Here is an 18,278-nt window from a genome sequence, read left to right as displayed (position 1 = left end):
CGGCGGGACGCCCAGAGGGATGAGGAGCGAGAGAGACAAGGGGCAAAAGGTCCTGTGGCCCCGGTAGGGTTCTCTCCCTAAAGGAAGCCAATGGACAAGCTCTGGGCAGAGGCAGAAAGAAACCCCCTGTATATAAAAGGCTGCCCAAGGAATGAGTGCAGGCTTGTGGAATGAACAAGAACATGTAGCGAGTTAAACCATGACTTCTCAGCCCTGATCTTAGCCACTCTTGAGAGTGCCAGCTATTTCTAAAAGTCACTGGGTCCTGGAGCCTCCAAGAGGGGCTATGGGAGGCTGGATTCCCAGGTGGCTGGGAGGTAGCCATGCTGGCTTCAAAATACTTTCAGTGTTTGGGGGTCAAACTTGAGGCTTCTTCCTGCTTTCTCCTCCTATCCCTGACCCAGCACCAGGTCCTGAACAGCTCCAGCAGAGCTGCCCAGCCTAGGAGATCAGACTATGGCTCAATATATATACTACTAGTATAATGACTTTTTCTCTGGGCCCTATTTTAAGTGTTTAGAGGACATTGAGAAAGCACCCCAGAACTTCTAAGCACAGGAAGGTTGATCAATGGTGTCTGAAGACACAAAACTAAGCCATTCAGTGTCTGCGTGATGCTGAGGTCCCAGATATGCTACTTCCTGAGGGCTTCCTGGGTCTCACCCATGCCTGGCAGCCTCCTTAGCTGCCTTTTTCAATTGCCTTCACCCGATCAGAGATTTGCTACTGCCTCAGTGCGTGTGCATGCACGCATGCATGCACAGGAGTGTCACAGGGAAAGTCCAAAGTCTTCCCCTTGGCCTGCAGGCCCCTCTGGCAATGAGGCCTTGGCCTCCCCGTGCTTACACTTCTCAGGCATCCTTCCCTATCTTTACTGCTCTCTGGCCCCCTCCATCCCCATCACCTGGCTGTCATGACTTCTTTGGAAAGGTCTCCTCTCCCACAGCCCCTCCTCTTGCCCTCCTTTCCACATCTCATCTTCCTATGAGAACCAGCTTAACAGCGTGCTCCCAGCCTGTGGACTCTGAAAGGGCAAGGCCCATGTCCTAGTCCAAAGGCCTCACACAATGCTCCATGGCTATTCCGGGAGCCCTTGAGACGTCCCACCCAGGGCTGGGGCCTGGGCCGGGAGGAGCCTGGCACCCTGGGCCCCGCCCCCAGCCAGGTCGGCCCCCGTTCACACACCAGGAAAAAGGCACACAGCAGGCAATACCCACCCGGTCACCAGCTGCTCAGTATAGTAACAGCTGGGGGAAGTGGGAAGGCCCAGGAATCCAGAGGAAAGAGTGAAGTGGTCAAAGGAAAAACACGAGAGATTGTGAGAAGGAACTGTGGATGAAGTGTGAGAAGCAGAGACATCAAGGTGAGGAGAACAGCAGCAACCCGAAGAGGGGGACCGGCATTTTCAGTCCAGCCTGAGGGGCAGCTCCCGGCCAGGGCCCCCAGTTCTCCCCCAGCAGGGACAGCGCAGCAGGAGACCCTCAGCTCATATGAGCTAGGGGACCACCTTCTGATAATGCCCCCAGTTCACTCATCCACTCATTCATTCATTCACTCCACTCACCGACCACGTGCCCACAAGACAACAGCTGAGTGCACTGATAAATGCCTACCCAGCAGACACCTGGACGGAAGACCCTCTTACCCAGCCTGCTAGCCTAAGTCTGGGCTCTGCAGGGCCTGACTCCCTAAGAAGCCCCCTGTATCTCTAAGGCCAGGCCACAAGGCTACCCTCTGGACTCCCATGGGCCATGCCCAGCTCCCACCCTGGCCTGACCACACCATATCTTAACTGCCTGGGTGCACATCTATCTCTGCCACAGGACCTTCCATTAAGGGTGGGGACCTGGTCTATGCTTGTTCTCTGTTGTAGCACAGGGCCTAGCACAGAGAAAGTACACCAGCAATATTTGCTAAACAAATACAGGAGGCTGGCTACCAGCCACCTGTTATTCTACTAGGCTCTGGAAAGAAGACTTTTGTGAGCCATCAGAACAACCTGTGTGACACACAAGCTTGCTGAGGCAAGGGCCCAGAGGCCACCAGCATTGTCTTCCATTCTGCAGAAATCAGAGCTCCCTGCTCTGGGCCCTTGTCTGGGTGCCCTGGAAGGTTCTGGTTTTCAATCTACAGCATGTGAACAGAAGCCATGCAAATCCTGGCAGCATTTCCTAAAGGGCAGCCTCTGGAGCCCTGAGCCTGAGATGCTAAGGGAAAGGACCCAGTGAGTATGGGGGAGCCTGGGAAAGCTGCATGCGAGTTGATAAAAGGCTCTGAGAAGTCCTGCAGAAAGGGAAGCACTGAACACTGGTTAGTCTTGCCCTTTTCTGAAGGGTCTGGTCGTAGGGCTGTCCTGTCCTCCTTCAACTAACAACAGGGGTGTTCCACCAGAGGCGCACTGGGGACAAGACTGCAGGTTGCTGTTAGCCTAAGATTTCTCCAGTGGCCCCTCGCTTCACCCAGGGACCCCTGACAGAGACCCTCGGGCCTCGGCCCACTGGGGGAATCCCGTTCAACTGCCTCTCTCAGGGCCTGACTCTGATGGGGGACACTGGTGCCGCCCTACCAGCTGATGTCTTGAAAAATACATACTTGGCAAATCCAATGAAGTCCTCATGGTTGGTGTTGATGTAGGACTGCTCAATGTCAATCAGAAGAAGAATCTGGGGGAAAAGTTGAGGGAGGTTGCTGTGAGTACAGAGCCAAGCCAGAGAGGAGCTGCTGTCAGAGCAATCCCCACACCCACCAGCAGGGGGAGCTGGAACCGCACCATTTCCAGGCAGGGCAACCACCCCCTTCCCATAGCCTGGGGACCATTGGCATGGAAAAGGGGGTATGGATGCTTCCAGACCCCAAGGCCTCCCACTCGAGAAAGACTGGGCCAACAGAGCATTGTGGTGGTCATAAGGGCGGCCTCTGAGGCGTGGAGCAAGGCAGTAAGGCCCCATGGCAAAGGTTTAAACGAGTCACAATATGTCGTCACATTTAGAGTAGCACCGGTTGGGAAGATCTCCTGGAGAAGGGAATGGCGACCCACTCCAGGATTCTTGTCTGGAGAATTCCACAGACAGAGGAGCCTGGTGGGCTGCAGCCCATGGGGTCCCAAAGGGTCAGACACGGCTGAGCAACTAACACTTCCACTGTTTTGGCTTAAGTGCCTCATTAAAACAGCAAAGGAGGGAACTATAGTCAAAATCCTGTGATAAACTGTCATGGGAAAGAATATGGAAAATGACCTATATGTATAACTGAATCATTTTGCTGCTTGGTAGAAATCACCACAACATTGTAAATCAACTACACTTCTTTAAAATTAAAAACAAACAGCAATGGTAATTAGGTCAGGTAAGGACATTAACATGAAACACACAGACACACACCAGCCAGCCAGATGTCATCTCAGATAAGGTACCAGCCCTCAAACAGTCCCAGCCCTTTCTGTCACTCTGCTGTGCTTCTGAACCCTCAGGGATAGAGCAGGCCAGGCACACGGATTTTGGGGACAAATGAGCTAGTTTCTTCTCCACCAATGTCAAGGGGAGAGGGACCATTCTCAATAAGGTGCTCCCACAGCCAGATAGAACAAGTGGGTTTATTTCGGTTCCAGTTTGAATAAACAGCTGCGAAACTCCTGGGATAAACCATCATGGAAAAGAATATATGTGTGTGTTTGAATAAACATATATACATAAAAGAATGCATGAAAGTGAAAGTGTTAGGACACTCACTTGTGTCTGACTCTTTGGGACCCCATGGACTGTAGCCCCTGCCAGCCTCCTCTGTCCATGGGATTCTCCAGACAAGAATACTGGAGTGGGTTGCCACTTCCTACTTCAGGGGATCTTCCCAACCCAGGGATGGAACCCAAGTTTCCTGCACTGCAGACAGGTTCTTAACCATCGGAGCCAAATGATGTATATATATGTATAACTGAGTCACTTTGCTGTACAGCAGAGATTGACAGAATGTTGTAAATCAATGACAGTTCAATTTTTTAAAATGTGGCAAATCCTAAAAAAAAGAGAGAGAGAAAGAGATAAAGGCAGACTGGGAAGAGGTGGCGGGTGGGGGAAATGACCCAGATCAGACGTTGGGCCACGTGAAGGCAGACTGACAGCCCGGGCTGAGCAGGTGACAGGTGAGCCTTGGACCGTGGTGGTGGGCATGGCCTACTCTCTCCCTTCAGGTGTGCTTGCATGGTCTTCGCAAGACAGCGTGAAAACAGAGCACCAAAGGTGTTTCGCTGGGTGAACGCTGGCCAGCAGGCTGTGGTCCACCCCTGCCATGGCTGTCCAAGGAGATGCTGGCAGCACTGCAAACACCAAGGCTGAATCTCGAGAGCCTGGTGCCGGGTGAGGGGAGACGGAATCAAGAGGCTACGCCAGCAGGAGCCTGTGCACATGGCATCCTGGAAAAGGCAAGCAGAGGAGCAGCAGCCGGGTGGTCGCCAGGGCCTGAGGCGTGGGGAGGCACTGACCACGGGGCTCAACGACGGGAATTCAGGGGCGGCGGCAGAGCCATTCTGGGCATGGAGGGAAGTGGGGGTGACCTTGCTCTATGTTGCTTTTAGTTGATCAGTTGTGTCTGACTCTGCAGCCCCATAGTCTGGCAGGCTCCTCTGCCCATGGGATTTCTCAGACAAGTATACTCTAGTGGGTTGCCATTTCCTTCTCCAGTGGATCTTCCCGACCCAGGGATCAAACCCATGTCTCCTGCACTGCCAGGTGAGTTCTTTACCACTGAGTCACCAGGGCGGACCACCTTGTTGTACACATTTGTCAAAACTCAGGTAATTGCACGACCAAGATGTGCTGCACATAAGTTACAACTATATCACACAAGAGCCAGTACCTGGTCCTTGGTCCTCCCCTCCCGTTCCCGGATGTAAGTGGTGACGATGCGTTCCGTTTCCTCTCGCAACCGCGGGTAGGAGCTGAGCTGGGGGAAAGCAGAGTGGTGACGTTGGCGGGGTCCTCGCGGGCGGGGGATGGGCACATGATGTGAGCCAAATGGAGAGCATGGCTGAGGGGCTGACATGGGGCAGACCCACCGAGACCCCACCCTGCTCCTATCTCAGAGCTGCTGCAGCTATGAGACAAGAAGGGGCGGTGGGGGGACGGTGGGCCAGAGAGCCTGAGTGGATGCCCACGCACACGCAGAGATGCTTTTCAGAGAATGCGGTTCTGAGGTGGCAAGTGGCAGAGAAAGCGAGTGACAGCCATCCACCTGCCTCGGAGTGCTGGGTGAGAGCAAGGACACAGTGGAATCAAAGCCCCTGGGTCACCAGGGCGAGGGGCAGCATCTGGGCCATCTACCTCAGAGGCACTCCCTCGGCAGAAAACCATGCCCAAGCATCTTGCCTTAAGGATCCAGTCCTCCGACACCCCCACTGCCCTGGCCTTTGCAGTGGCAACCAAACCAATGCACAGAAGCCCACCTTTCACAGTTTGCGCAAAGTCCATGAGTTGGAGGAAAACAAATTTTTTTTTTTGGTCACACCACATAGCTTATAGGATTTTAGTTTCCCAATCAGGAATCAAACATGAGTCCCCTGCAGTAGAATCTCAGTCCTAACCACTGCGCCACCAAGGAATTCTGAAAATTTCTTCAATGCTGGTGATATAAGAATATGCACATCAGCACACCAGCAAAGTGTTTTACTGCCCCAGTGTTGGTTTGAAAACCCCCCTTCTCAAAGCAGTCCAGCGTTGGGCAAAGACTCTGATCCCTGCTGCGGGTGAGTAAGCGCATCTGGCAACATCGAAGGCCTTCCAGCCCGCTGGAGGCCCAAATTGCAAAGGTGGACCCCACGTGTGCTTGGACTACCCCCTTGGGTCAGCCGAGGCAAAGCCGAGATGTCACCAAGCAGCCGCTGGAAGAGGGTTCCTGCCGAGGCAGAGTTTCCTAGCTGCTTGGGTGAACACTCAATGATGGGAAGGAGAAGATGGGGAACAGATGCGTAGGTGAGAAAAACAAAACCTTCTGTTACCTTCTCGGCACACTTTTTAATGACCGTGGCCAGTTCTGAGACCACGAGGTCAACACACTTCAAACTCGGCTCTTTGAGTTTTACAATCTGTTTTTTCACAATGGCTTCAAAGGCCATGTCGGGGGTGAAGAGCCCCGTCCTGGGTCATGCGGAGGGTGGGACGAGGTAGAAAGACACCCGGGGGCAGTGCAGGCCACACACGCAGGACGGGAGACAGAGAGAGAAGAAACAAGAGTCAGCTGGTTAGTGACATGCACGGAGGAGCCTGTGCCCGCATTTGCCCCAGAAGCTGCTTCGGATCAGGAGGCGTCCTGGGTCCGAGGGGTGGGCAGGGTTTGATTATATAAAAGTGGTACGGGTCAGAGCCAACATCCAAACAGCTAAGAGGGTGTGGAGGCCTTGAATTTTTTATGTGTGAACATCTCCGAACCGTTGGGGTTTCTTTCCCCTCCCTGTTTCAATCGAAGAAGCTTAGGAAGCAAATGTGGGCTTTTCCAGACTGAGAACAGAAGAATCAAACAGAAACTCCTGCCATGGAAGGCCGACCCAGAGCTCCTCGGCCATGGTGGACGTGCAAGCACAAACCACCCACCAGGAAGCGCTTCAGCTGTCTGGCCAAAGAGTGCGGCCTAGGGAACCAGGCCGGTGGGGGCGCCGATGTGTCCTGTTCGAGTAGGGGCAGCGGCCCGTGAACACTAGCACACAAGTGCAGGTGACTTAGGGGATCTGAGGACTGGAGACCTGGGGGAACAGCCCTGCTCCTGGGGAGGGGTGGGGAAGCTGTAGAAGCTATAAGGGACCAAGCCCAAGCCTTGGCGCTCGTTATGTGGGTGGTGTTCGGGCCTTTCTTGGCTGGCTCTAGGAAAGCCTGAGGGCACCAGGCACTTGTCAAGAAGGAGTGAGGGGCAGGGAGGTTCAGGAAGCCTGGCCTCCAGCAGGTGACTCGAGGTCCCTCTCTGCTCCCCAGAAGACAGCAAAGCGACAGCCCAACGGAACCCCCATCAGACACATGCTAAGCTTGGTATCAGGGTCCCAGGGAGCCCTGCCCACCAGTCTGTGGAGACTGGAGGCCTGGCCTCCCCGGGCTGCACCCAGGCCAAAACACTCCCGCCCCAGCCTCTGGGAAGAGGCCACATTCTTGGAAACTGAGGCAATCTGGTAAGGGGGTGGGGGGTTGGGGAGACCAGCGGGGCAAAGGCTGAGCAGCACTGGGAGCCTGATACCAAGCACCCATAGCCCCGTTTCCACAAGGCCAGGAGTCACCCTGCCAAGGGTCCAATACCTTACTGGTACACTGCCTAACTGTATTGATTAGCTCCTGGATAACCAGGTCGACACATTTCAGACAGGGCTCTTTCAGCTTGACGACCTGCTTTTTCACAATGGCCTCGAATGCCAAGTCCGGGGTGAAGAGCCCGGTCCTAAAAGCATCCGAACCCAGGGGCAGGGGAGATAAGTCGGAGAGAAACAAAGCATGGTCAGCAATCTCACAGGCATGGGCCAGGTTCCCGGGACAGCCAAGGTCATGGCAGGTCAGGGGGTCAGATGCCTGCATCTGCTACCTGGAACCCCCCACCCAGGGCGATCTGAGGACCCCATGGCCATGCGAGACTGGACCAAGGGAGCTGTGACTTTTATTGCAAAATGGTGGGGACCCAGGAGGTTCAGAGGGCCCCCGTGACAGGGACAAATAAATGCTGGGTTCCTATGACCCAGCGCCACAGCTCTGACTCCGTCCGCATCCCCACCGCCCCCCGGGCAAACGTGCAGTGAGCTTTCTGCCTTGGCTGGTGACTGGGCCCTTGAACCAATGCTGAACCCTGGGCAGCAGGCAGCCCCGGGGCCTTCAAAAGACAAACAGAACTAAGCACATCCACCTCGAGTTCCCTTGGAGACCCAGAGGGAGAGACTTACAGCTACTGCAACCCCCTCCCCCGCTTCAGTCCTCACATTTGGGGTACCCAGAGGTTCAGGGGGACTGACTGGCTCTAGGGTGGCACCATGGAGATGGAGGGAACATGGCGCCTCTCCCCGTGGAACTTGCCTGACTCCGTGGATATTTTTAATGGCGTAGCTGATCTCCCGTCTTAAGTCTTTCTCATCAAACTCCATCTGAGAAAAGACAAACCAAACACATGCAAGGAGGTACCTGGGGGAACCCCCGCCAATTCAGGTCTGTATCTGGGGAATGTTACCTCCTGTGCACCATTTGTAGTCACACCGTAGGATATTTGATTGGTCAAAAATGTTTAAAAACGTTAAAACTCAGTTTAAGCAAGGATGCTCTGAAACTAACACTCTTGCTCTGTTCGAAGAAAAATCGACTTATACACACATTCTTCTGGGCTATGTGGCAGGACAAATTAAAAACCTTTAAAAACATACTTCTACTACCACCAATTAGTTTTAAGTGCTCTGGGAATTTATCTTGAGCAATGAATCAACAATTAGCTACATTCCCAAAACAATCTATAAGTGTTAAAAAAATGTGCAATGCACCTAAATACCCCCAAATGGGAGACTGGTTAAAAAAGAAGATAGTGTTTTGCCATTGACGGGGCATGAACTGTATACACTAATTTGGAATGATGGCAATTATGTGAAAAAAGCATATAAAGAAGCATAATTTGTTCTTTTCTCCTTTCAGCTTTTGTTCTTCTTCTGCAAAGAACGTGAGTGGTTTTTACAAAGATGGTATGTGCTCACTATAAAACCTGTACAACTTCCAGCAATTAAAACAAAAAGAAAAATCTCTTAATTCCAGCACCCAGAGCTGACATTTTATGAATATCCTTGCACATCTGTCTCTGCAAAGACACCCATCTCAATGTGTGTGTATGATTTCATATGAAGGATGTTATTTATAACAACTGTTATGTTATGGTGCCCAGGCTGGCTCCATAGTCTTTTTCCCTTTCAACGGGGACATTTTCCCAGGTGAATTTACCTGTATGTTCTATGTATTTTGCAAAGAGCATGTATTCAAAGGAAAATGTTGGAGCTTTTCATATGACTCTGCTGGAAATCACTAAGCTCAGAGAAGGAGGCCCATGGGGTCTGCAGGTGGGAGCTCAAGACCTCGCGGCCTGGGAGGAAGCCAGGTTCAAGGTCAACTGAGCAGGTTGGTCAAGGTTGAGCAGAGGGCCCAGCCCGCGTAGCGCTACCTTCACCAGCTCGAAGGGAAATCGCTCGTGGAAGATGCGATTGATCCGGGCGCCCCCAGAGAGCTCCAGTGTGTCCACCTGGTCTCCAGAGCCCTCAATCCTCTTCTCAAAGTCCACCCCAAACTGCTGGACCATCCTGTGAGCAAAGAGAAAACCTGAGCGTCAAAGCAGAGGCACTGACACGGCTCTGGAACTACATCCCAAGTCAAGCCATGGCTTACTTTCCTCCTTTTATTTTTTTGGGGACAAAATGTATGTGTGGGTCAAAAAAACAGACAAAATCCAGGCACTGTCGAGGGCAAGCACTTGCTACATGCCAGGCCCCCTCCATAGGCCTACTATGATCATTCACTCATTGAACTGGGGACACGAGGGGCAGTTATCACTCCCTTTTGCAAGAGTGAGGTGTGGGAGAGGGGAGATCACAGTTCAGCAACCTCTGCCCTGAGGTTTGGCCTAATCCAGCAGAACTGTGATATATAAATGGAGCACCTCCACACCATTCGGGTGGCTTCCTCCAGTTCCTACCACCTCCCAGTCTGGAGTTGCAGACTCCACCACTGATGGGCTATGAGGCCTTGGACAGGTGGGTTTGCCCTCTAAGCCTCAGTATCTCCATCTCCAAAGTGGGCTGATTCTAACAGTACCTCCATGTAGGGTCACTGTAAGGGTATTTAAGGAGTTTCAAGATTTCATCAACTCAGAAAAGGCATCAATCTCAAAATGTACTATTAGCCTGGACACCCGACAAAAAAAGAAACATGCTGCCAATGAATAGTAATCCACCTGAAATTTGCTTTCAGAGAAGTGAAGATTTTTTAGTGCACACGTAATTCATAAAATGTGGTAAAACCACCTGGCCCTTTAGAATGCAGCCCAGCCCTTAAAAAGTGTCTCAAGAGTATTGCTGATTAGGGCTGTGATGAAGTGAGTGGTAAGGAACTAAGATATTTATTAGTGTTATGGTTGTCTTTAACATTTCTAACTGTTTTCCCCCAGTCCTCTGCACTGTCCTAGGAATACGTTAAGGCTGTACATTGTCACCCTGCTTATTTAACTTATATGCAGAGTACATCCTGAGAAATGCTGGACTGGATGAAGCACAAGCTGGAATCAAGATTGCCAGGAGAAATATCAATAATCTCAGATATGCAGATGGCACCACCTTTATGGCAGAAAGTGAAGAACTAAAAAGCCTCTCAATGAAAGTGAAAGTGGAGAGTGAAAAAGTTGGCTTAAAGCTCAATATTCAGAAAACTAAGATCATGTCATCCGGTCCCATCACTTCATGGCAAATACATGGGGAAACAGTGAAAACAGTGGGTGATTTTATTTTTTTGGGCTCCAAAGTCACTGCAGATGGTGACTGCAGCCATGAAATTAAAAGACGCTTACTCCTTGGAAGGAAAGTTATGACAAGCCAAGACAGCATATTAAAAAGCAGAGACACTACTTTGCCAACAAAGGTCCGTCTAGTCAAAGCTATGGTTTTTCCAGTAGTCATGTATGGATGTGAGAGTTGGACTATAGAGAAAGCTGAGTGCCGAAGAACTGATGCTCTTGGAACTGTGATGGTGGAGAAGCCTCTTGAAGAGTCCCTTGACTGCAAGGAGAGCCAACCAGTCCATCCTAAAGGAGATCAGTCCTGAGTGTTCATTGGAAGGACTGATGCTGAAGCTGAAACTCCAATACTTTGGCCACCTCATGCAAAGAGCTGACTTGTTTGAAAAGACCCTGATGCTGGGAAAGATTGAGGGCAGGAGGAGAAGGGGATGACAGAGGATGAGATGGTTGGATGGCATCACCAACTCAATGGACATTGAGTTCGAGTAGACTCCAGGAGTTGGTGATGGACAGGGAGGCCTGGCGTGCTGCAGTCCACAGGGTCGCAAAGAGTCCGACACGACTGAATGACTGAACTGAACTGAACTGAACTGAAGAAGCAGGAGTAGCTGGCACAAGGCAGGGTGCCCTCCCCCCATGTCTGTTCTCCCTGCAGCCTCCAGGGGGCGCCCGTGAACACCTGAGTCAGGCCAGGTCCTACCAGAGCTCAGACACTCCAGGCTCCCACCATACTCAGAGCAAAAACTAAGTCCTCCCCGTGGTCTACGAGGCCCTGCAGGCCCTACCCTGTCCCGTCCTGGGCCTCCTTTCTTCCTACTCTCCCCTCACTCACTCCGCTCCAGCCACATGGGCCTTCTCCAACACGCTGGATGCAATCCTGCCCAGGGCCTTTGCACTGGCCAGCCCCCCACCCCCAGGACTGCACAGCCCCTTCCTCACCTCTTCAGGTCTCTGCCTGACTCTTCACTGACCACTTGATTTTAAACAGCACCCCAAGCATACCCTGGCACTCTCCAGCCCCTTCCCCACTTTGACATTTTGCCATTTCACAGATTATTCACATGTTCTTATTTACTTACCTTGTTTCATCCCTCTCCCCTCCCCTTTCTGAGCACGTGGGGTGTCTGCCCCACACACTGGAGCAACCCTGGTGCTCAGGACAGGGCCCAGCACACAGGAGGCTCTGGTGAAGGGTTTGCTGAACAGATAGATGGGTGGGAGCCTGTGGCTGGGAGGAGGCCCTTGAGCCTCCTGGGGGAGTGCCAGGCTTGGGGAGTGCCAGGCTGGGGGAGGGGCACGTACTGCAGGAGAGCTTTGGTCTTGCGTGTGGGGTCATCGGGCCGGAAGTTCTTGTACTCCTCCACCTCCTTCTCCAGGGATAGCAGCTGGCTCTGCAGCTTGCTGCGCAGGGCCGGCAGTGATTCCCGGATGTGGTTGGTCAGTTGCTGTGGGAGAGAGGTCAGAGGTCAACATAGGCAGGATGCTGAGAAGGGGCAGACCTGCTCCATCCCCAGCCTCAAAGGACCAATGGAAACCCTGAGCAGCAGGGAAGGTGACACAGCCTGGTCCACAGCAGTGCAAGGCTGCAGACAGCCCACGGGGACCTGGGAGAGGACAGATTAACTGGGCCGTGCACACCATGGATCAAGAGAGCAGGACCCAAGTGCTGGCCGTGAACAGCCAGTGTCACTCACTGGAGAACAAAACAAAGCCTAGGAAGGACTTCCCTGGTGGTCCAGTGGTTAAAAATCTACCTTCCACTGCAGGGGTCGGGGGTTTGATCCCTGGTCAGGGAACTAAGATTCCACAGGTCGTGGGGCAACAAAGCCTATGTGCCACAATTAAGATCTGATGCAGCCAAATAAATAAATAAATAAAGTTTTAAAGGCTACAAAGCCACTGCAGGACCCAGGCACGGGAGGACTGACAGGCCATGGTGTATGGACAGACCACAGGAATGGGCCCTACAAACTAGGACAGAAACAGTTCACCGAAAAAGGCACAGGACACATGTAGGATGTGATCCCTTCTGAGAAGATGGGGAGAACTGAGAGTACATTTTCATCTGCACAGAGTGCAGGATGGTTCATGAGGGTCATGAGGACCCTGCCCGCAGACCCCCCTCTATTATTTGGTTTTTAACCACGGGGACTCGTTCATTATTCACAAACTTTAAAAGGAGGCAGTCGTGCAGAAAAGATTAGGTATTGAGCCTTGGGATCAGCTGTTCAAGAAAAACCTAGATAGAGACTTCCCTGATGGTCCAGTGGTTAGAACTCCTGGCTTCCACTGCAATGGGCGTGGCTTCCATCCCTGATCAGGGAACCAAAATCCGGCATGCCAAATGGCATGGCCAAAACAGAAACAAGTCAGGTACGGAGCAGCGGGTAAATACATTAACTGTTCAGGTGGCAACAAGGAAGATGGAAAGGATAGAACAGGAAAAGAGAGGAGGTGGTGCACGTGGGATGAGCAGGCAAGAGGGAGGCCAGCAGTCCAGGCACATTGGCCCCTCCAGTGTTTATGGTCTTGAGAAAGAAGCCCAGGAAGTGGCGACACGGGCCGTCTGAGGGTGGTAGTGAGGGGGCCTGTCACGGCATGGGAGGAAGTGGAACATTCACTGTATCCGGACTGTTTTTAAAAATACTCTTTCAAAAGAGAAAGAGAGAAGCAATGAAAAAAATAAAAGGCATAAAATCAACTCAAACCACCCAAATGGAAATGCACTGGTGCATTTTGTCCTACGAGACAAAAGAAATGACAAACTATTAAGGTAGGAGAAAGGTGTGCAGGAGCCTCACGCACCGAGGCCTGAATCTGACGGTCACCCCAAAACCCTCTGTGACCGGGGGCCCCTTCCTGGGCGAGCTGCAGGTCCCCAAGGGTGGCAGTCCACTCTGGTCCCTGTCGCCTTTCTGGGGCATGACCCTGTTTAGCTCATGGGGCGATAGGGGCAGGGGGACCCCATTCTGGGAAGCACCGGGATGTGGGCCCAGGCTCCCAGGAGGCCAGCTGGGCTCTCAGAGGAGGCCCCAGGCACCTGCAGGCAGTTTTACTTCCCTTCCCCTCCCGCCGCCCCCTGCCCAGGCAGACCCCCGCTTCCTTTCCTGCAGGGCCCCTCCCACCGGACACTCACTTCCCTGTTTGTTCTCCTGAGAGCTATGCTCTGCCTTTCCGCCCTCTGACAGCCCTCATCGCTTCTTAACACTTGAAGTGTTCCTAGCCTTTATCTGGGGATTTGTCCTGAGTCAGTGCCCCCAGTCAGAAATATGCCTTCCCCTGGCACTTTCCCGGTGGTCCAGAGGTTAAGATTCTGTGCTTCCACTGCAAGGGCACAGGTTCGATCCTAGGTCAGGTAACTAAGATCCCACATGCCATGTGGTGTGGCCAAAAAAAAAAAAGAGAGAGAAATATGCCTTTCCCCCAGGATAGGGCCCAGCTCCCCGACTGGTACTGTGTCCCACTGCAGGCAGGAAGAACATTTACATTGTTACCCTGTGGCCCAAGGTGCTACCGTAAAGCACCGAGGGGGGATAACTCATAACCCCAAGGCCACGGAGGACCACACTGCCTGCTACTCCGCAGCTATATAACCCCACACTGGGGATCTTACTCTCAGAGAACCTGGCACACACGCAAAACAATGCCATTAAACAGCAGCCCAATCACTTCTCGCCTTTTGGCTAAGATCAAGTGTAAATATCAGCCCTTTATTGACTGGGAGCCTCAGAAACCAGCCACGTGGCTCTGCAAAAAGAGCCTGTCTAAACAGACGAGGGCCCATGTGTTCAGGGGCTTCTACAGGGCCACAAAGAAGAGTGAAGAAGGCTTCTATAGGGACAGAGCTCCAGGAGATACTGTTGAGTTAAAAAAAAGAAAAGGAAATGGAGGGCATCCATGACTATGGATAAAGGGGGAAATGTGCTTCTCAGAAGTCCTTTCTGCATTCATGGACAGAGAGAAACTCAGGCAGTGTTAACAGTGGTGGGTGAGAGGTAGAGGGACACGGCGCTTCACTGTATCCTTTTGAATCCGCCTGCCAATGCAGGAGACAGAGGTTCAATCCCCGGTCTGGGAAGATACCACATGTTGCAGAGCAGCTGAGCCCATCAGCCAGAACCACGGGCTCAGTGCTCTAGAGCCTGTGGTCCGCAACAAGAGGACCCACTGCAATGAGAAGCCTGCTCACCACAACCAGAGCAGACCCCTGCTCAGCACCGCAAGAGAAAAGCCCACGCAGCAACAGGGACCCAGTGCAGCCAAAAATACATCAAATAAATAAGCTACTTAAAAAAAAAAAAGAATATATGTATGTATAACTGAGTTGCTTTGCTGTACAGAAGAAATCAACACAACATTGTAAATCAACTATACTTCAATAAAAATTTTAAAAAATAATGGTAACAAGAGTAGTGATGGTAGTAATAACACCAACACTGACTTTTCTCCAGGCACTGATTTAAATGTTCACTGAACTCAACTCTGCTAAAATGAGCGCTGCTCTAGACTAACGCCAGCACCACTGTGGAACGCAGCGGCTTGCAGTGCACAGCCTCAGCAACTGCACAAAATCCTCACCGTACCTGATTCAGAGTCTTCTGCAGGTGCGGGGTGCCCATGCGGTCAGCTATGTGCCGGTAGGCTGGGTGGGAGAGGAAAAACTTCCTCTCGGCCGCCAGTGCTGTGCGGATGTCCTTCTTGCCCTCAATATCCTTCTGGCTGCGGTTGACCACTCCAATGTAGCCTATGGAGAGAGAGGGTCAGGTCATGGCAGTGCCAGGCAAGCCTAGGAACCCAGACGCCCACTACAGACCAGCCATGTGGCTGGGCAATATGCAGGTGTAGACATGGATCCTGCCCTACAAGTCCCTCCCAGATGAGGTGACAAGCCTTATGAGTTACTCAGAGGTAACACTGAGAATGCAAACACAGAGCACCCTAAGTGTTCGGAGGAAGGAGAGATTACATTCAGCCTGGTGAGAGGGACTAGAGAGAGAACAGCTAGGGAGATGAAATCCATAATCTGAGCTTTAAAGACAGAAAACAGTAGGCCAATGGGAAAAGCTAATCGTGCCAGATATTAATACCTATTCTAAAGCGATTGTATTTGGGGACTTTCCTGGCAGTCCAGTGGTTAAGACCCTGCGCTTCCAATGTAGAGGGCACAGATTCGACTCCTGGTCAGGGAACTAAGATCCACAAGGAGATCAAACAGTCCATCCTAAAGGAAATCAATCCTGAATATTCATTAGAAGGACTAATGCTGAAGCTCAAGCTCCAATACTTTGGCTACCTGATGCGAGGAGCCGACTCACTGGAAAAGACCCTGATGCTGGGAAAGACTGAGGGCAGGAGGAGAACGGGGTGACAGAGGATGAGATGGCTGGATGGCATCACCAACTCGACGGACGTGAATCTGAGCAAGCTCTGGGAAACAGTGGAGAACAGGGGAGCCTGGTGTGCTACAGTCCATGGGGTCACAAAGAGTCAAACACAACTTAGTGAGTGAACAACAACAACAACAACGGTTGGCAAAGAAACAAAGTCTGGTGGCCACCAAAATGAACTCCCTAGGGATTCATAGATTTCCACAGAAAACATAACTGCAAGTACTTGAATGGGTGGTTTTTCAAAACTACTGTATTTGTGTTAAAACTGTCTGAACAGAACATAAGCAACAGTTAATTGTAAGTGTAAGAGAAGTGGGGCTTATACAGGAGGGGGTTGGGAGCCAGCTTCTGAAACGACAGTTTAAGGTACCATTCGGCAATTTTTTTTAAACACAAAAAACCATTAGCATGAGAAAACTACTTTGAAAAGAGAATCTACAATATTTGGACATAAAGGAGTTGGAAGAGGATGAGGGAAGGGGGATTCAAACAGCCAGCAGCCCCAGGTGTGGACACGAGGCACCCCACTGCACGGGTGCACGAATGGGCGTCGGGGGAAGCGGGAAACTTAGCCTGGTGGCCAACACGTGGGAGGCGCTCGGTCAGCAGACGTGCGTATCGTTGTCCACATAATGAAAGCTGGAAAGGTGACCTGGGCCTAGGTGGCGACAGGTCAGAAGTGATAAACACACACATCTGTACCCCCTTCTCTTAGCGAGGACCGATGTTTCTTTGGAGAGGAGGGCCGCAGCCCCAGCCAACTATCCTGCCAAGTCGTGTGCAGACCTGACGGTTTCTCGTCCTCTCTGGAGCTATCAAGTCCACCTTACAGATGAGGGAAGCGAGGTAGGCCAAGGAGGGGCCCTTTGCCCACATGGTCACATGGAGAATCAGTGGCAGCAAGGTGTGAACCCAAATCAGTGTGAAGGGCAAAGAGCAAGGGGCAGAGATGGTGTCTGGCTTGTTTTGTGGTTCCTTTTGTTAACTTAAAAAAGAAGGGTCCAGGGACTTCCCTTGGTGGTCTAGTGGTTAAGAATCCACCTTAAAAGTAGGGGACACGGGTTCAATCCCTGGTCCGGGAGGATTCCACATGCCTCGGGGCCACTAGGCCACGACTACCAAAGCCCGCGCGCCTACAGCCTGTGCTCCGTAACAAGAGAAGCCACTGAGAAGCAATGAGAAGGCCAAGCATCCCAACTGGAGCGTAGGCCCGCTCACCTCAACTAGAGAAAAGCCCGTGCAGCAAGGAAGACCCAGCATAGCCCAAAATAAGTAAAACAGAATAAATAAATTAAAATTTTTTAAAAATCTGGAATTCCAATAAACACAAGACTGATCAGCCTCTGTCTAGATCTAATTACTTGTTTGCAAGGACCTATAATTGGCCAGATTCCGAGTGAGGCGCACAGATCGAGTGGCTGGAGGCAGGGAGTCGCTGGAACAGAAACGTAGGTGTTTGTGTGTCAAATGACAGGGCGCCTGGATTTGCTTCATAATCCCCCAGGAAGGGGAGAACAACAGGAGAGTTTATTCGGGATAGTGAGGGTTAGCTGTGTGTGATGAGCAACGAGGCTGGTCTGGGGGAACACCTCATGTTTTTCTCTCCACGTGAGAAAATGCTTGACAGCAAGTACTGAACATTAAAAGGTACAGGGGCTTCCCCAGCGTCCAGTGGTTAAGATTCTACCTTCCAACACAGGGGATGTAGGTTTGATCCCTGGTCAGGGAGCTAAGATTCCACATGCCTCACGGCCAAAATTCCAAAACAGAAAAAAAAAAGAAGAGGAAGGAGAAATATTGTAACAAATTCCGTTAAAGCCTTAAAAAATGGTCCCTGTCCAAAAAAAAAAAAATCTAAAAAAAGAAAAATTACAAATCCTCAGGCACTCTTAGGAAGGAGAGCCAGAGTAGTAACTATGGGGAGAAGCTGAATGATGGGTGATTTCAGTTTTATTCTCCTGGACACTTCTTTTTGTTCCCCAAATGAGTAGTTGTTCACCATATAAATGAAAAAGGAATGTACACACATCAGAAGAAAAAGCTGGGCCTTCCCTTGCGGTCCAGTGGTTAAGAATCCACCTGCCAATGCAGGTGACACGGGTTAGACCCCCTCCAGGAAGATCCCACATGCCACGGAGCAACTAAGCCCACGCCACACAACTACTGAAGCCTGTGCACCCCGGAGCCTGTGCTCCAGAACAAGAAACACCACTGCAATGGGAAGCCTGCGCACTGCAACGAAGAGCAGCCCCCACCTGTCACTACAATCAGAGAAAGCCCACATGCAGCAGTGAAGACCCAGCACGGCCAAAAAATAAAATCTTAAAAAAAAAAGAGAAATATACATGTGTTCACTTGGGCAGAGAAAAAGAAGGGTCTACAATGGGACTG

General features: G+C 51.5%; 1 protein-coding gene across 12 annotated transcripts in view; it reads right to left on the bottom strand.

Annotated features, from left to right (window-relative positions):
* The window catches only part of DNM2 (dynamin 2), an 89,685-nt gene that overhangs the window by 22,982 nt on the left and 48,425 nt on the right, over positions 1 to 18,278 (bottom strand). For 4 of the 12 annotated variants that reach the window (XM_070792836.1, XM_070792832.1, XM_070792831.1 and 1 more), the window contains exons 6-13: positions 15,081 to 15,241; positions 11,800 to 11,942; positions 9,154 to 9,289; positions 8,034 to 8,101; positions 7,272 to 7,410; positions 4,852 to 4,938; positions 2,593 to 2,663; positions 1,218 to 1,247 (exon numbers count right to left, since the gene is read on the bottom strand). In XM_070792836.1, coding sequence (XP_070648937.1) covers positions 1,218 to 1,247; positions 2,593 to 2,663; positions 4,852 to 4,938; positions 7,272 to 7,410; positions 8,034 to 8,101; positions 9,154 to 9,289; positions 11,800 to 11,942; positions 15,081 to 15,241 — 835 coding nt within the window. Of the gene's footprint in view, positions 1 to 1,217; positions 1,248 to 2,592; positions 2,664 to 4,851; positions 4,939 to 5,989; positions 6,129 to 7,271; positions 7,411 to 8,033; positions 8,102 to 9,153; positions 9,290 to 11,799; positions 11,943 to 15,080; positions 15,242 to 18,278 lie in introns of all 12 variants that reach the window. The other 8 variants (XM_070792841.1, XM_070792837.1, XM_070792834.1 and 5 more) reach the window with 3 other exon arrangements.

Source organism: Bos indicus, chromosome 7, assembly GCF_029378745.1.
Source record: "Bos indicus isolate NIAB-ARS_2022 breed Sahiwal x Tharparkar chromosome 7, NIAB-ARS_B.indTharparkar_mat_pri_1.0, whole genome shotgun sequence".
Classification (NCBI taxonomy): Eukaryota; Metazoa; Chordata; class Mammalia; order Artiodactyla; family Bovidae; genus Bos; species Bos indicus.
This window is presented reverse-complemented; position numbering and strand designations above follow the sequence as displayed.